The sequence below is a fragment of the Caenorhabditis remanei genome, chromosome IV (genome assembly GCF_010183535.1).
Source record: "Caenorhabditis remanei strain PX506 chromosome IV, whole genome shotgun sequence".
NCBI classification, from domain to species: Eukaryota; Metazoa; Nematoda; class Chromadorea; order Rhabditida; family Rhabditidae; genus Caenorhabditis; species Caenorhabditis remanei.
In genome coordinates, this window is record NC_071331.1 from 9,511,652 (window position 1) to 9,527,952 (window position 16,301).

The following is a 16,301-nucleotide window of genomic DNA, read 5'->3' on the forward strand; positions in this document are numbered from 1 at the left end:
GTATTTTTGGAAATGGAAATAAAATGCCGATATTTTGAGATGCAGACAAACCCCACATGCATTTTATATATATATATATATGTAAGTATGATTGTAGAATTAGTTGCCAGTTTCAAGTGTTTCTTAATTTCGGAGAACTGAAATTTGAATCAATTTAGTGTTCCTTTTATCATCTGGCTCTTTCCCTTACACTCTCACTTTCCCACCCAACATTCTGCTTCTAGAATTTTCCCTGTTACAGTAACTCTGTATCTTATGTAGCTTTCTTTCCTCTTCAATTACGATTTCAAATCATTTTCTTGTAAATCCAAACCATCCTCCCTCACCTCCACTCCCCCACCAATTTCTTGTAGTTTGACCCCCCTCATTCATTCCGACTCTCTTTCGTTGACTCCTAATGTTTTCCTCCGATTTTCGCGCCTCTTCCCCCTCTTTATACTACCAAATGAAATATTAGATGATGAAGGAAAAAGCGATGGGTCTCTACTCAAATAGACACCCACTTTGTGCTGGGGAAGAGAGAAGTTGTTCTGTTTTAATGTGCTAGATTGTTGACAGTGAATTGAACGTAAGCGCCAAATTTTTTCCACTTCTGAACTGTTGTAGTAAATTCATTCAAGATTTAAAGAAAAAGAAAAATCGTACGAAATTAGCCGTTTCGTTTGGGGAAAACTGAAATAGACATTATGAAACAGTAATAAATGCTCCGTTTCAATCAATTTTTAAAATGTTTAGGATATTTTTCTGTTAATGATGCTCTCAATTTAAGACCGACACAATGTAATGGTAATTTATTGTTTTTGTACTAGAAAGAAATTTTGATGTCCGCTGATTCAAATATCGTACTTTGTGTCAGATTACATCGTTTCATTTTGAGAGAAAACACTTCTTCAAGTTTTAGAGGATGGGCTGGCAAATCATTTCTATATTTGCATAACTCTGTCGGATATTTTTCCGTTTCAGTTAGTGCTGAAGTTTTTGGGATTGATATGTTTATCGGTATGATCAGTTAACCTGTGTTGGCCTTTTTTGTTACAACTGTTTAACTTCAATAATCAAATTCCATCAATTTTATCTTTCCTTCATTCACCAGCAAAGGCTGACGCACTTGCGGCGCGTTCGCAGACTCCCCATTTTATATATAAGAATTATTTTAGTGACTCTTGGAATATAAAGAAAGTTCTCGAAAGTACATTTAACTTTTTCAAGCCATCTTTTGTGAAGAAATAAACGATTGTTTAGGAACACATGCTCATTTTTAAAGTTACTGAAACAGTTATATTTGAGTTTACTTTCTGTTTCAACCCGTCATTAACTTTATCAAGTTGAAATGACTTTTAGTGCATGTTTAGCCAAGTATTTATGCGATATAATGCAAAAGCTGTTACAGAGAATGCTGTCTGCAAAAATCTGAGTAATCTTGGCAATTCTGGGAAAATTGGGTACAACGAATTCTGTCCTACAGACGAAAAACACATACACGCAATCGGCAGATTTAGAAAAAATAGGTAGAAAAAGGTCAAGGAAAGACAAAATTTCCATGAATCAGGAATTTTCAGAATCTATTCCTTTTTTCTTCTCTTTTTATATCTGAAAATGGATGCTCTTTCTCTTGATTTATATTCTTAAGCGTTTGATCTTAGCATAGAATGATTCTTTGAGAAAATGTCCATCATATGTGTAAATGTATTATAATTAGGCTCGTGAATTTACTCAAGTGTTAAACATTGTGCGAAACATAACCTTTTTGGAAACTTTCCATATTTCGCTTTGTCTACTTCAAGTGTTTTCTTTTCTGTTTACTTGAATTGTGAATTTCTTCTGTTTCTTTGATGTTCACGAGTTTATGTACTGAAAATTTTCAAATTCAGTTGGTCAAAACTTCATGCAACTTACTAAAAACTGATTCCAGAAATCCTACACATCCCAAACAAACTCCCTCTCTCTTTATCTTTCCGAAAACTTTTTTCAAAACTTCTGTTTTATCTGCACCATATAAACTTTACGTGCGATTATTAGCTAATTCTTCGTATGATACATTCACCTTTTACTGTTGCTTACCAGTGTCGCGAGTCAGGCTCATCTATAGTTCTCATGCCTCACACTGTCCAATAATTTCACGATTTATTGTTCCACTTTCTTCATTTGAGTTTCAAAAAATTTGGCAATTTATTCTTCCAGGTATGAAGAATAGTTTCCCTCCCTCAACCGTAGTTTCGTTTTCATGAAAATTCCAATTCGTAGTTTCTGTTCTGCAAGTTCGGAAAAGGTCGTTCCTCTAAACGTGGAATTTTAGTTCTTACGGTTACACCACTCCGCTATATGAAAGTTGGATGTGATTTCCAGCAATTTATCTTCTCATACATGATTCGTAAAATATTCTATGAGCAAAATTCTTTATTCATCGAAGCTCAGAAACGTTTGCCGAAGAAAAATCGAGAGACGTTTATTCTCGGTCACAGTTTCTGAGCAGCCATATCTTTCCAAGCTGGTGCTTATAGGCAATTCGTCTATAACCTATTCTCCGTAAGACTCGAGCATCACCACTGTATGTAGGGGCGTAGAGCCCACAGGAAAGATAGGGTTTACACAGTTTGTGGACATGCACTATGAGTCTTCGGTAACCCAAATGCAAAATTTTGGTTCCCACCGACCGGTCTCTGGGTTACTGTAGGTGCTCAAAGGTGCAAAACTTAAATTTTTTCTTTCGAGTTGAAGAAGCCCAATTTTTTTAGTGTAGTTTATAGACGTTTATTGTAGTTTTTCCACAAAGTTTCAAAAAATTTCGAAAAAATTTTGTAGAGTTTTTCGCAAAAAAACTAACTTTTTGGAGCATTTTATCTCTATACTGTATCCTGCTAAAATTTTGAGTTTTTGCCAAAAATTTTTTTTTTCAAATTTTTTAAAATGTTAACCTTCAATGATGAAGTTAGTTTTCTTTATTTATAGCGTGTAACAACTCCGTTTCCAGGAAGTTGCAGACACGTTTTACTTGTTGGTCGATTTTTTTTGATAGAGTCACTTTGAGACATTGTAACTTTATTCACTTCGAAGGACTTCTATAAATTTAAAATGATCTAAGAAGGTGAAGACGTAGGCTACAAAAAAAGCTATTTACACCAATTTACCAAAACTGAAGCCTGGAAAGATACGAGTCATAACTAGAGACCGCAACATTTTTTTCAAACTCATTTTTTCATAAAAATTTCCATCCTGACCTGTTCTTCAGGTAAATGGAAGTACATTTCCAAATTTTTTTCCGAAAATATTCACACTCTCCGAAGTTACAGGACCTTTTAGTCAGCCATGGTTTCTACTGAATTCTCTTGGAGAATTCTTTCGTTTTCCTGACCACGCAAAAAATATTTTTTATTTTCACGTTCAATTTGTCAAATTTTTGCAAAAATTGGTAAAGTTCGAACCAGAAACTCTTTGATTAAAAACCCAGCGTGTTATCCACTGAACTAAATGAGCACAAATGTGACGCTGATAATAGGAAAATATATTTTTGACGTGATTTTTTAAAATTCAAGAGAATTTTTTGAAGGATTTTCAGCATATTTCGAGATAAAACATCATATATCTAAAATTCGACAGCACGAAATTTTTTGTTTCCAAGCGGATCTAGATCGAAATTTTGCGTAGAATCTGAATCCGTCAAGAAATGATCCGTGTTCGACCGCCTTTAACCTAAACTGTCGGGAAAACTGATATTCTTTCTGAGTCTGTTGTCTTCCGACACAGAGGAAACGGCATTTTACGAATCAATGAGCTTCAAAATGCCCAGGTACCTGAAGAGATGTCAAAAAAGAATATGTGAGAAAATAGATATGTTATCACAGAAAGTTTTTTGCTATGATGCCTCGCAGTTCAGATGGCTCCCAAAAAAATTCGACAGCACGAAAATCGAATTTTCTTTCAAAACCTATTAGAGTATGTCCAGAACTATTAGAAACTGTCAAAAAATGATGCGTGTTCGACCTAGAACAAATTAAACGTGACATTTTTCTGAAAAATGCAAAACGTTTTTTTCAGTTTTCTGAGAAAACTAAACATTTGGGTGAAACGAAAGTCTGTTCATTGAATTCTACGTACTCGATTACATAGGGGTAAAAAGTTTTCATTCTGTTTTAGCGTACTGGGCTCTCAGGGCTGTCCCCCAAACATTCTGATAATCTCCCCATGACGTCCCAAGAGAAGAAAATGAAAAACTCCGCCCACGTTCATTGCGGTCCCTAGTCATAACGTAAAAATTGACATTACTCGTGAAATCAGAAAGGGATCATTTTTGAAAAACGTCTTGCCTTGAGTGATGTTCACATACATCTGTAAATATAAAACTTATTTTTTATTTTGGAGACTTTTGGACCTAAACGCAAGGTTGCAAAATAGCGAAAAACTATTTTTGAAAAAATGTTGAAAAAAGTGATTTTTTGGCAAAAATTCAAAATTTTAGAAGAATACAGTGAAGTTAGTAAGAAAAGTGTAATACAAAAAATGTTCAAAAAACAATGATCTAGTCATTTTGATAAAGAAAATCGACTTATCTTCAATTTTGAAATTTTCAGTACTTTACATGGACACTTTTCGGCCTTCGCACAGACTTAAAATTTATTCAAATAACATTTATTTATAAACTCATCAAAAGACTTTTATTTCAAATGAAGTTTACCGAGGGTGTTTTTTGTTTTAAGATCCGAAAATTTTAAAAATACAGAAAAAAAAATTTCTAGCAAGACATATTTACTTTAACATTTGGATAGAAATGAATACGAACCAAAGGTGTAATCCATACTTGCAAAATATCGGCCCGGCCCGTCGGCCCGGCCCGTCGGCCCGGCCCGGCCGGTAGAGAAAGTTGCCGGCCCGGCCCGGCCCGGTCAACCCGGAGTCAAAAAATGAGCACAATTTTTTCACAAAATTTTTTGAAATTTTTTTGAAATTTTCATCAAAAATAGTCAAAAATCCTATGTACACTTGAGTTTTATCGATATGTGAAAACATAGTCGAAAATTCGACTTTTTTGCGAAAAAATCAAAAAAATTTTCAAAAAAATTAAAAATTTCAAATTTTTTTACTGTGACTCGGGCCGGCCCGGCCCGTTGCAAGTATGGTGTAATCAGTGTGTGTTTTTCGAAATTTCTTATTCGAAAATATCTATTTTCGAAAAAAATTCGAATGATATTCGAATAATTTTTCGAATATTCGTTCGAACAGTTGTTCGAAATTTTAATCGAACAATTATTCGAGCGAATATTCGAACGAATATTCGAATGACTATTCGAATATTCGTTCGAATATTCGTTCGAACATTTCTTTCGTTTGGTAAACAAGGCGCGGTATGTTCTTTCGGAGTGTCGTTTGCAGTTTGTTTTTCTTCATTGCGAAATAAATATTTACATTTTTGCGGGTTTTTATTCGTTTTTACTTATTTTTTTCTCTTCTCGTATATGTTTTAAATATTTTCCACTATGTTTTCTGAATTTTTTCCGCTTTCAATCAATTTTTTGCAGAATGAGCAACTCTTCAAAACGTAAGAGACCGTCAAATCACAGATCGATCGTATGGAAGTTTTATGTTTATCCAACGGACGGATCGAGCTATGTACCCTGCCCAAAGTACCCAGACACAATTCTGACATTCAATGGATCAACAACTACAAACATATTGTATCATTTACAATCTCAACACGAAGATTCGTACGCGCGTCTAAGAGGAGAATCGGTGCGTTTATTTTATTTTTTTCTTAGTTGCAAATCAGTATAAACAAAGTTTCAGATCGCGGAGAGCGCCGGATCTTCAGGAAATACCTAAGAAGATGCTGAATATCAACTTGCAAAGTCGTTTGTGACTGGATTAGTGCCATTTCGTTTCTCTCAAAACATGGAATTCCGAAAATTTCTGGTTCTGAAACCTGAGAATTTCCATCCTCCCAGTGGAGCCAAGATCCGAAAATTAATCGGAAAAATGGCAGAAACTCATACAAATAGCTTATTCGACTTCAGGAGATCAAAAAACGAAGCAGAAGCATTCTTCGAAGAAGACGAGGAAGAATTTCAGCCGGATGAAGAGAACGAGGAAGACTCAGAAAAAGCTGATTTGGATGATTGGATGGATGATGATGAGCTGCAAGGTTTTGGAACCGAAGAACTTTAAAGATAAATATGAAATTTGAAATGATTTTCGTCCGGTTTTTTTTCAATTCCACACTCGGTTATTATCGTTCTTAAAAGGGTCCAAATAAAATCAAAATTTCCAACATATACTTATATTTTTGATTTAAAACTTTGCTCAATTTTAAAAAATGAAGATATGTGTCAGCTATTTCGAATGTTTTGAACAGTTCAGATGGAAATTTATCCACAAAACTAGCAATTCTTGCGAAAATTTTCCGTCGGGAAACAATACTTTTTGAAAAACAGTAAAAATTTTCAAATTTTATTAGAAACGATATTCGAAAATTGTTCGAATAAAATTGCCTTCGAATACTGTTCGAACAATTATTCGAATAGTTCGAATAATTATTCGAAAATATTCGAATAAGTATTCGAACAAAATATTCGAACAGTATTCGAAAAATGTTCGAATAATTATTCGAATAAATTTTCGAATAATTATTCGAACGTCGTCGAAAAACACACACTGATCTATTCCTTCGTCCATTTGTTGATATTTAGATAAATCCATTTATGACGTCGGAAATGTGTATAGTAAAGAATAATTAGAAACGGAGGAACTAATTTAGTTCCTCCTAGAACAATTCCTGCCCAGAATGTTTTCAACGCCACAAGTACCACGTGTCTAGAAAAACTAAATTTGTTTTCTGGAAACTTAAGGTCACGTTGAAAACTGATTGAAAATTGAAAATCGGATTTGAATATTTTCTTGCGTGAAATGTTTTTTATTCTTTTTCAGACTACAGTCTCGATTTTAGCAGTGCTCATGAAAAAAAGAGAAAAAAAATTAGAGCGAAAATCAATGAATGAAGAACACTGCGAGAGGGGATTTTTGAGCACTTTGAGAGGCCATAACTCTTTACTGACTGATTTTCCGACCTACCTCCAAGAGGATTTTCTTTTCTACTCAAAATTCTGAGTCGATTCATATTGAAAACTCAACTTTTTTTACTCCACTACCTCTTTGGTGATTACTGTTTCAATGTTCTTTCATAAAAACAAGATGGAAATCTCACTTTAGTTCATAACTTAAAAATTATTCGATTCTTCATGATTTTGTTGGTTCCCATTTATACTTGTGTTCCTCTTCTTTCAATCTGGAAAAGGAACTCGATTTTCATAAATATACGATGGAAGACTTACTTTTTTCTCAAACTCTGGTAAGCAAGTTGTGGATGTGCAGTAATGGAAGAATGTTTTCTTCTCCTGCACAGACAACATTTCAAATTTTTCGATAAATTGAGATATATGGATCCTGAATCTGAAAACGAAATGAGAAAGTGAGATTGCAAAGAGTTGGTAGATAACATACCGTTCCTCAGATCATCATGTCTTTGGGTCCCGTGGTTTTCCTCCTTCATTCCTTTCCAAAAGCTAGTCATTGGTATTTTCTTTTCTTTTTTCACTTCTTTCCAAACAAGTTGAAGGAGACGAACATCGGATTTTACCGTGAACAGAGTTGACTTGGTCTCTGAAAAATTACGATCTGTTTCAAATGCTAAAACTAAAATGTTTCAAATGCTCAAACTAAAAAAACTTACTTCACTTCAAAGGCTGTTCCGTACAGTTGTCGTCTGAATTATCTTCTTTTCCTTTTTCGCATTTCGCCATGCTAGTTGAAGAAGTCTCACGTCCTCTTTTACAGTGAAAATGGGAGACTTCGACTCTGAAAAATTACGTTCTCGACAACTTTTAAACCTTTTAAAACTAACTCTTTGGCAGTATCATGTTGCAGAAGGTCCAATCGATATCTTCATATAATTCAAACCTTTATGGAGAAATGCAAAAATTTTCGGTTTCAAAACTTTTACTTATAATAATTCATCCATTTGTTCGTACTTTTTTTTTTAATCCATTTATGATGAGGAACCAAATAAAGTGAAGAACGGAGAAACCTTTAGTTTCTCAGAAAACATTTTCTCTTTGGATTTTTTGAATCCACAAACACCACGTGACTAGAAAAAATAAATTTGATTTCTGGAAACTTCGGATCACGTGGAAAACTGATTGAAAATTGAAAATCAGATTCGAAAATTTTTTGCGTGAGGAGGTTTTTAAAATTATTTTTCAGACTGGATTTCTATGTTTTCAAAGAAAAAAACTGAAAGTTAATGGGAGCAACACACTGCGCGAAGGTGTTTTTGAGAACTTCCAGAGGTTATAACTTTTTTCTGACTGATTTTCAGACATTTCTCCAAGAGGATTTTCTCTTTTTCACAAAGTCATGAAACGATTTATATTTAAACAAAATAAATTTGTTAAAACTTCTTCACGCCCACAATCAGTGATTACTGTTTCTATGATAAAACTAAAAATCTTACTTCACTTCGAAAGCTGTTCCAAAAAGTAGTCATTGGTATTATTTTCTTTCCTTTTTTCACTTCTTTCCAAACAAGTTGAAAGAGACGAACATCGGATTTTACCATGAACAGAGTTGACTTGGTCTCTGAAAAATTACGATCTCGACAAATTTTAAACCTTTTAAAACTGACTCTTTGGTTATATCATGTAGCAGAAGGTCTAGTCGATACCTGCAAATAATTTCAACCTTTATGGTAAAATCAAATAAATCTCTGTTTTAAAATTTTTACTTATAAAAAATATTGTGACGGCAGTAATCGAAGAATTTTTAAATCCATTATTGAGGAGGAAATGAATAAAGTCTAGAATGATTAGAAACGTAGAAACTTTTAGTTTCTCCTAGAATATTTTCTTTCCAGAAATTTTGAAAGCCACTAACACCACGTTCAGCTTGTTGTATAGAAAAACTAACTTTGTTTTCTGGAAACTTAGGGTCACGTTGAAAACTCATTGAAAATTGAAAATCAGATTTAAAATGTCTTGCTTGAGTAGTTTTGATAAATACCGTAAAAACTGTAATAGAAGCACCCCTTTATTTGAGGCACCCCTCTAATAGAGGCGCACCTAAAAAAGCGGTTTGAATAATAGTGGCGCACCCTCTAATAGAGGCGCCCCCTTATACGTTTCGAATATTTTTTCTGGTTTTCAGTCATTCTTTTTCAAAGTTCGTGAAAAACACAACTAAAACCCAACTTTTTCGTTCAAAATACTGCAAACTTGGGGATTTTCGTTTAATTTTGTCCGAGAAAGTGTTAGTTTGGTTGAAAATTGTTCACTTAAAAGTTGAAAAAATAATCGAACGAACAGGTTGAAAAATAGAGGCGCATCTGCGAACGGGGGTTGAAAAATAGAGGCGCATGCGCTTCTATTACAGTTTTTACGGTATCTCTAGAAAGAGACAGGAAAGTAATTGTGTGCTGTATTTTTTAAAGTCTGAATCGACTCAGAATTCTGGGGAAAAGAGAGCACCGTCTTTCTCGCAGCGCTCTTTGTCATCAAATTCAAGCATAGAAATTATTTTTCTCATTTTTCATTGATTTCTTCTTTATGTGTTACTCAAAAATTTTCACATTGAAAATTATTGGAAACAAAGTAATGCGAGAAGCATTTGCCTCCAAGCCTAGTGGAGTGCGTGTAGTTTCAGTATTCACCCACAGAACCCGTGACTTCCAATATGGAACAAATATTGATTGATAATTTTTTTCAAATAATGACTTATTGTAAAAATAATCCTTGAAAAGAAAGATGAAAAAAAAGAAAAAAAAGAAAAATAGAAGTTGGAACCGAACTTGAGTGGAAATTTTCCAAAACGGAGGTGTCTACCGACTGAGCCAATTGAACACTTTCTATCTGCCGTGTTCAGTGATTTATAAAGAGGGCATGCTTCGGAGAGGAAAACGGGGAGGCACAGGCAAAATCCTGTGGTTAAGAATCAGAAAATAACTAGGATTTGACTGCGAATTACACCATGACAGATATCAATGAATCAGGTTTTGAAACTGGACTTGTAGGTTTTCGATGATTTCCTATTCGTATGATTAGTTTTCCAAGGCAGTATTTCCGACTTGAATGGTGTCTTTGTGAGAATTAATGAGAGCAGCGCGTTGGGAGATGGTGTTTTTGACCACTTTGAGAGCTCATAACTTGTTTCTCGCTGATTTTCAGACCTACCTCCAAGACGATTTTCTCTTTTCCTCAAAATTCTGAGTCGATTCATATAATAAAATCAAAACGTTTTTTTCACATCTCTACCTCCTTGATGATTACTGTTTCAATGTTTTTTCATATACGATGGAACTTGACACCGACTCGATACGTCTTGAGATTGTTTATTCAATTATTAACTTGTGACCTTCTTCCTTTATTCTGAAGGACGAACTAGATTCTCTTAAAGATATGATGGAAAACTTACTTCTTTTCAAAATCTGGAGAGAAAGTTGTAGACGTACAATATATGAAGAGTACACGCTCTACCGCAGAAAGCATTTTCATTTTCTCGATGAATGGAGCCACGTGGATCCGGAATCTGAAAACGAAATGAGAAAGTGAGATAGCAGAGAGTTGGTAGATAACATACCGGTTTTTCAGATTATCATGAATTGTCTCCCAATTGTTTTCCGTTTTCACGCGTCTCCAGAAAATTGTCATCTGGAGTATCTTCTTTAGAAACGGAGAAACTTTTAGTTTCTCCGAAAATATTTTCTTTTCGGATTTTTTTGAATCCACACATACGACGTGTCTAGAAAAACGAATTTTGTTTTCTGGAATCTTCGGGTCACGTTGAAAACAGAATGAAAAATGGTTTAAAAAAATTCTTTTTCAAACCGGATTTCTATGTTTTCAAAGAGAAAAAAACTGAAAGTTAATGGGAGCAACATACTGAGATAGGATGTTTTTGAGAACTTCCAGAGGTCGTAACTTTTTTTCTGACTGATTTCCAGACCTACCTTCAAGAAAATGTTTAATTTTCCCCGAAATTTTGAGTCGATTCATATTTTAAAAAACGACACCTTTTTTCCACTTTAATCATTGTTTCAATGTTATTACTAATGAAATGCTTCTTCTCGATTAGCCGATATTGTGGTTTTCTTCTTAAACTTCTTTACGCCCACAATCAGTGATTACCGTTTCAATGCTAAAATTAAAAACTTACTTTGAAAGTTGTTCCAGAAGCTTGTTATCCGGATTTTCTTTTCCTTTTTCGCTTTTCCGATGCTAGTTGAAGAAGCCATATCACGTAGCAGAAGGTCCAATCGATGTCTTCAAATAATTCAAGCTTTTACGGTAAAATCAAGAAAGTTAATGGGAAAATAGAGCAAGAGGGTGTTTTTGAAGCACTTTGAGGGTCCATAACTTGTTTCTGACTGATTTTCAGAACTACCTCCAAGAGGATTTTCTTTTTTTCTCAAAATTCTGAGTCGATTCATACTAAAAAAACAATAACTTTTGTTTTGTTTTTCTACCTTTTAACCGGTGATTTCTGTTTCACTGTAATGTTATAGTGACATCAAGAAACTCAGAAACCCGATTTCGACACTTTTGTTGACCCTTTCGATGTGGAGACGTGTCGACTTGCCTCTTCGTATCACTGGTATCTGAAATGAGAAGATCGTTGATGACGTGTATGTACTTTTTCCTGGAAATCAGATGATTTTTCTCGAATTCCCGATCAAAACTACTTCACCAAAGAAGAATTTCTATCCGGTTGGGCCTAGGCAGACCAGCGTGCCACTCTCTCAATTCATACATTTCTTCCCAAAAAAGGGAGTCCTAGTGGTTCACAAAGTGAATAACTCTAGTTGAGAGTAGTTCAATTTTTGATTCGATGTTCTAATTTTGTTTCTGTTATTCTTAAAATCGTGATCTTATAAACAATGATACTCTATTTTTTCTATCGCAAAAAAGAAAACAAAAGAATAAGAAGCGAAAAGGTTCGAACTCGGAAGGCACAGGTGAATCGCGACTCATGAATAATCATACGCTTACAAGTAATTGGGAAATCACTCACATGTCGCGAAAATGGAAGACTTGTAATACGCGTGATCGCGAAAATATACACATCCATGAATAATTGACGAAATATTGGACAATCGCGAAAAGTATGATAAGTAATTGGTAAATCGCGAAAATGTGGGCGAGACATATTTTCCAAGTCTTTTTTCTTTATTTTCATCTGTTTTTCCTATTTTTACCACTCCCTGTAAAACCACCTCTCAATGTGACAACCTAAAAAAACTAAAAACTGCTTGGACAATCAACAAGAAGAGGTTTGTCTGAAATCACATTGAGAGTCTAATGATAAATGGAGACATATTTTCAGATTTGGATAGGACAGTATAGGATGGTAATTCAAACAAACTCGGAAAAATACCGTCGGAAATGGACTCACAATGCGACCAGAGGATCAAGAAGAACGACTAAGCTTCTTCGGCTTGTAAGCTGAGAATATATGGAAATATCTTTAGGTAATATAAAAAAACTTTTTGTTAAAAGTACTTATTGCTATTTTTTTAGTATCCCCTTAACCCCATGAACAACACCAGCGACGGCCACGAATCAAGGAAGCTGTTTGGAGAGGAGCTGCATCTTCGAAAAGGAGGCGAAGCTCATGAGGACGAAAATAATTTATTACTGACTTTACTGTGTATAATTTGAATCATCCTTCCCCTTCTTATGTTACCCATTGTATTTTCTTATTTTATTCATTTTTTCCATAAAATATTGTTCTCAAATCCAGCGAATTCAAATAATTTTCGCGATAGGTGAATAATTACCGATCGCGATTACACAAATATCATACGATTTTAGTCGCGATTTGCGAGCAATATGTGAATAATTCGTCAATATTCGCGATTTACAAATTACACACCAATAATAGATATCATCGCTTGTACGTATCGGGACAAGTTCGCGAACAATATTTGACAAATTACACGCTTGCCGCGATTCACCTGTGGGAGCATATCCAAAAGCAAAACTGTTAGCCACTAGGCCAAACCTCCACGCGCGTACAGGGAGTGGAAGGGGAGATAAGAAAGAGAGGTGTCACGCAAAGAGATCAATTGTCACGGGGGGAAAAAAGGGACTGTTCGGAGTGAAAGTGCGAATCCAAAATGAATCAAGTATTCGAACTCACCGTTGTTTCTTGTGTTTTCCTTCTAGATGGATTGTTTCATCATAAGACAAAAAATATTCGATACGTCTTGAGCTTGTTTTTTCAAGTCTTAACTTGTGACCTTCTCCCTTTATTCTGAAAAACGAACTAGATTCTCTTAAGGATATGATGGAAAACTTACTTCTTTTCAAAATCTGGAGAGCAAGTTGTAGACGTGCAATGTACGAAGAGTGCACGTTCTTCCACAGTCAGCATTTCCATCTTCTCGATGAATGGAGATATTAGGATCCGGAATCTGAAAACGAAATGAGAAATTGAGATAGCAGAGAGTTGGTAGATAACATACCGGTTTTTCAGATTGTCGTGAGTCGGCATCCAGTTGTTTTCTGCCTTCATTTTTCTCCAAAAGGAAGTCATTGGTATTATTTTCTTTTCCTTTTTCACTTCTCTTCAAGCCAATTGCATCAATCTCACATCTGATTTCACCGTGAACAGAGGAGACTTCGTTTCTGAAAAATTACGATCTCGACAAATTTTAAACCTTTTAAAACTGACTGTGTGGCAACAGCAAGAAGCAGCAATCCCAATCTATTCCTTCATCCCATTGTTGATATTTTGATCAATCCATTTGGAAATGTATATAGTAAAGAATAATTAGAAACGGAGGAACTACTTTAGTTCCTCCTAGAAAATTTACTCTTTTTAGTTTTTTGAAAGCCACAAACGCCACGTGTTTCGAAAAACCAAATTTGTTTTCTGGAAGCTTAGGGTCACGTTGAAAACTCATTGAAAATTGAAATTTGGATTGGAATTGTTTCTTGCGTGTGATTGTTTTATTTTTATTTTTCAGACTACATTCTCAATTTTCGCAATGCTTATGAAGAAAAAAAGAAAACATAATTAGAGCGGAAATGAATGAATAAAGAACACTGTGAGAGGGTGTTTTTGAGAACTTTGAGAGATCATAACTTGTTTCAGACTGATTTTCCGACCTACCTCCAAGAGGATTTTCTTTTCTACTCAAAATTCTGAGTCGATTCATATTAAAACTCATCACTTTTCTTTTACATCTCTACCTCTTTGGTGATTACTGTTTCAATGTTCTTTCATAAAGACACAATGGAAAACTCACCTTAGTTCGTATGATAAGAATTATTCGATTCTTCTGGATTTCGTTAGTTCCCATTTATACTTGGTGTCCCTACAGGTTGTCACGTCTTGGGGTCCCGTTGTTTTCCTCCTTCATTCTTCTCCAAAAGGAAGTCATATGGAGTATCTTCTTTTCCTTTTTCACTTCTCTCCAAGCTAGCTGCATAATGCGTACATCTGATTTTACCGTGAATAGAGGAGACTTTGTTTCTGAAAAATTACGATCTCGACAAATTTTAAACCTTTTAGAACTGACTCTTTGGCAACAACATGAATCAGCAATCCCAATCAATTCCTTCATCCATTTGTTCGTATTTATTTAGATCCATTATAGGAGGAAAAGAATAAAGTCAAGAATGATTAGAAAAAGAGAAACTTTTAGTTTCTTCGAAAGTATTTCTTTTTTTTGCTTAGTTTCACAAGTGAAACAAAGAAATCGTGACTGTTTCTCATTTGACATTTTTGATTGCTGAGTTCTGCTTATTATTCTCTTGATTATAAATTGCAAAAAAAGCTGATGCTAAAACCAAAGAGTTTATACATAAGTCCCATCGAAAATCAAGACGATTTCAAAATCAAAAAATATGAAGTAGACAAACAAAATGCTTGGTTGTTTTTTTTTCTGTTTCAATAATCACATTTTTGGTGGTGATTATTTTCAGCAATACTGCTTTGCGGGCAATGAGTTTCAATTTGGTGTTTGGCAGAATTTTTTGATTAATCGTCAATTTGAACAATATTTTGCCAATTTTTTCACTCAGTTTAAGCAAATATAAAAGTAAGCTTTCCTACTTATCAATTTCTTGCAATAGTGGAAATTTTCAAAAAAAAGCTAATGAAAAATCACATGCTTGTTATTAAACAAACTACAAAAAACAACATGTGGTTCCAAAAAAAATGTTCCACTCGAAAATTAATTCAATCCGCATATCTACCAAGACAACGCAAAATATATTCCACATGTTAGCGAGTGCCAAAGCACATTTTTCAATGTCTCGAGCTAACAAGGCGCAGACACAAAGACACGCGAAATAGTATGGCATTCGGAAGAGACGCAGCGACACAGAATACGATGCCATCAACTTATTGAGCCCCCTCCCCCTTTCCCGTGAGGAAAAGAGAGAGGGGGGACTCTACTGCTCAGTCTCTTCTGTTTTCCGTGCTCTTTACATTTCAATGTGCTCATTTTGTTCTCTCTCTCTTTCTATCTTTCTTTCTCCCCAGTTGGACTCGTAAAATGGAAAATGATGGGCGTGGCTTATTGGCCCTTCTCTCTGTCTATACAACACGTTTTTTGGTTGAAAGAGCCCGACTGGGTTTTGTTTCTTTTTGGTCTTTTTGGTCTATTTTCAGTTGCGTTAGAGCAGTTTTACCTTTACTTTTTTCTGTTGGAGAAATTAACTTACAAAGAGAAGTCGCTTTGAAATTTAGACTCGGATTGTTTTCTAAATGCTTTTACTGAAACAAAATAAAATATCGTTTTCTGGAAATTTTTACTGTTTTATTTCATTCTTAATTCCTAAATCAACATTTTTCGAATGTTCCATTTATTTTGAGTTCCTTTAAAATTTATTTTCAAAGTCCATTTTCGTCTTACTTTCTTGAAATCTCAAAAATAGCATCTCCCATGACCTTCTTGTTGTTTAATAGCGGTTTCTCATACATCTTACCAAAATTGACTCAAATTTTTGTACTTAAAATACGACGTGAAAAAAACCAATTATCAAACGAATCAAAACACAAGAAAAATCATCAGTAGTCGAAACTGTAACAAATTATTTCACGCCAATGTGTAGTCTTATTTTCCATAAGTTTCTATACTTATCTGTTTCAGTTTCCGGATATGTCTGAAAACAAATAACTGATAATAATAAGTCCTCAAGTTCGCTAGAATCTGAGTAAATAGTATAATAGATCAAATATCTGTTCATATCAGGAATCTGAACCGGTAGATGAAAAACCGAGGTGAAGATTTTGTGGACAAAATTTCAGCTTGACAT

The 16,301-nt window shown here is 34.5% G+C and overlaps 3 protein-coding genes across 3 annotated transcripts; 2 read left to right on the forward strand and 1 right to left on the reverse strand.

Annotated features, from left to right (window-relative positions):
* Positions 1 to 5,514: 5,514 nt before the first annotated feature.
* On the forward strand, positions 5,515 to 5,814 carry GCK72_013056 (uncharacterized protein; the record flags this gene model as incomplete). The annotated part of the gene is made up of 2 exons (XM_053729611.1): positions 5,515 to 5,724; positions 5,779 to 5,814. The coding sequence occupies 2 exons, from the start codon at positions 5,515 to 5,517 to the stop codon at positions 5,812 to 5,814; spliced, it is 246 nt and encodes an 81-aa protein (XP_053584383.1).
* A 69-nt stretch (positions 5,815 to 5,883) lies between these two features.
* On the forward strand, positions 5,884 to 6,156 carry GCK72_013057 (uncharacterized protein; the record flags this gene model as incomplete). The annotated part of the gene is made up of 1 exon (XM_053729612.1): positions 5,884 to 6,156. One exon carries the CDS (start codon positions 5,884 to 5,886, stop codon positions 6,154 to 6,156), a length of 273 nt encoding a protein of 90 aa, XP_053584384.1.
* Positions 6,157 to 7,224: 1,068 nt separating this feature from the next.
* GCK72_013058 (uncharacterized protein) lies at positions 7,225 to 13,548 on the reverse strand (the record flags this gene model as incomplete). Its single annotated transcript, XM_053729613.1, has 10 exons — positions 7,225 to 7,273; positions 7,320 to 7,437; positions 7,489 to 7,674; positions 7,742 to 7,842; positions 7,889 to 7,927; positions 10,450 to 10,563; positions 11,527 to 11,673; positions 13,174 to 13,287; positions 13,334 to 13,447; positions 13,499 to 13,548. 10 exons carry the CDS (start codon positions 13,546 to 13,548, stop codon positions 7,225 to 7,227), a joined length of 1,032 nt encoding a protein of 343 aa, XP_053584385.1.
* Positions 13,549 to 16,301: the final 2,753 nt, after the last annotated feature.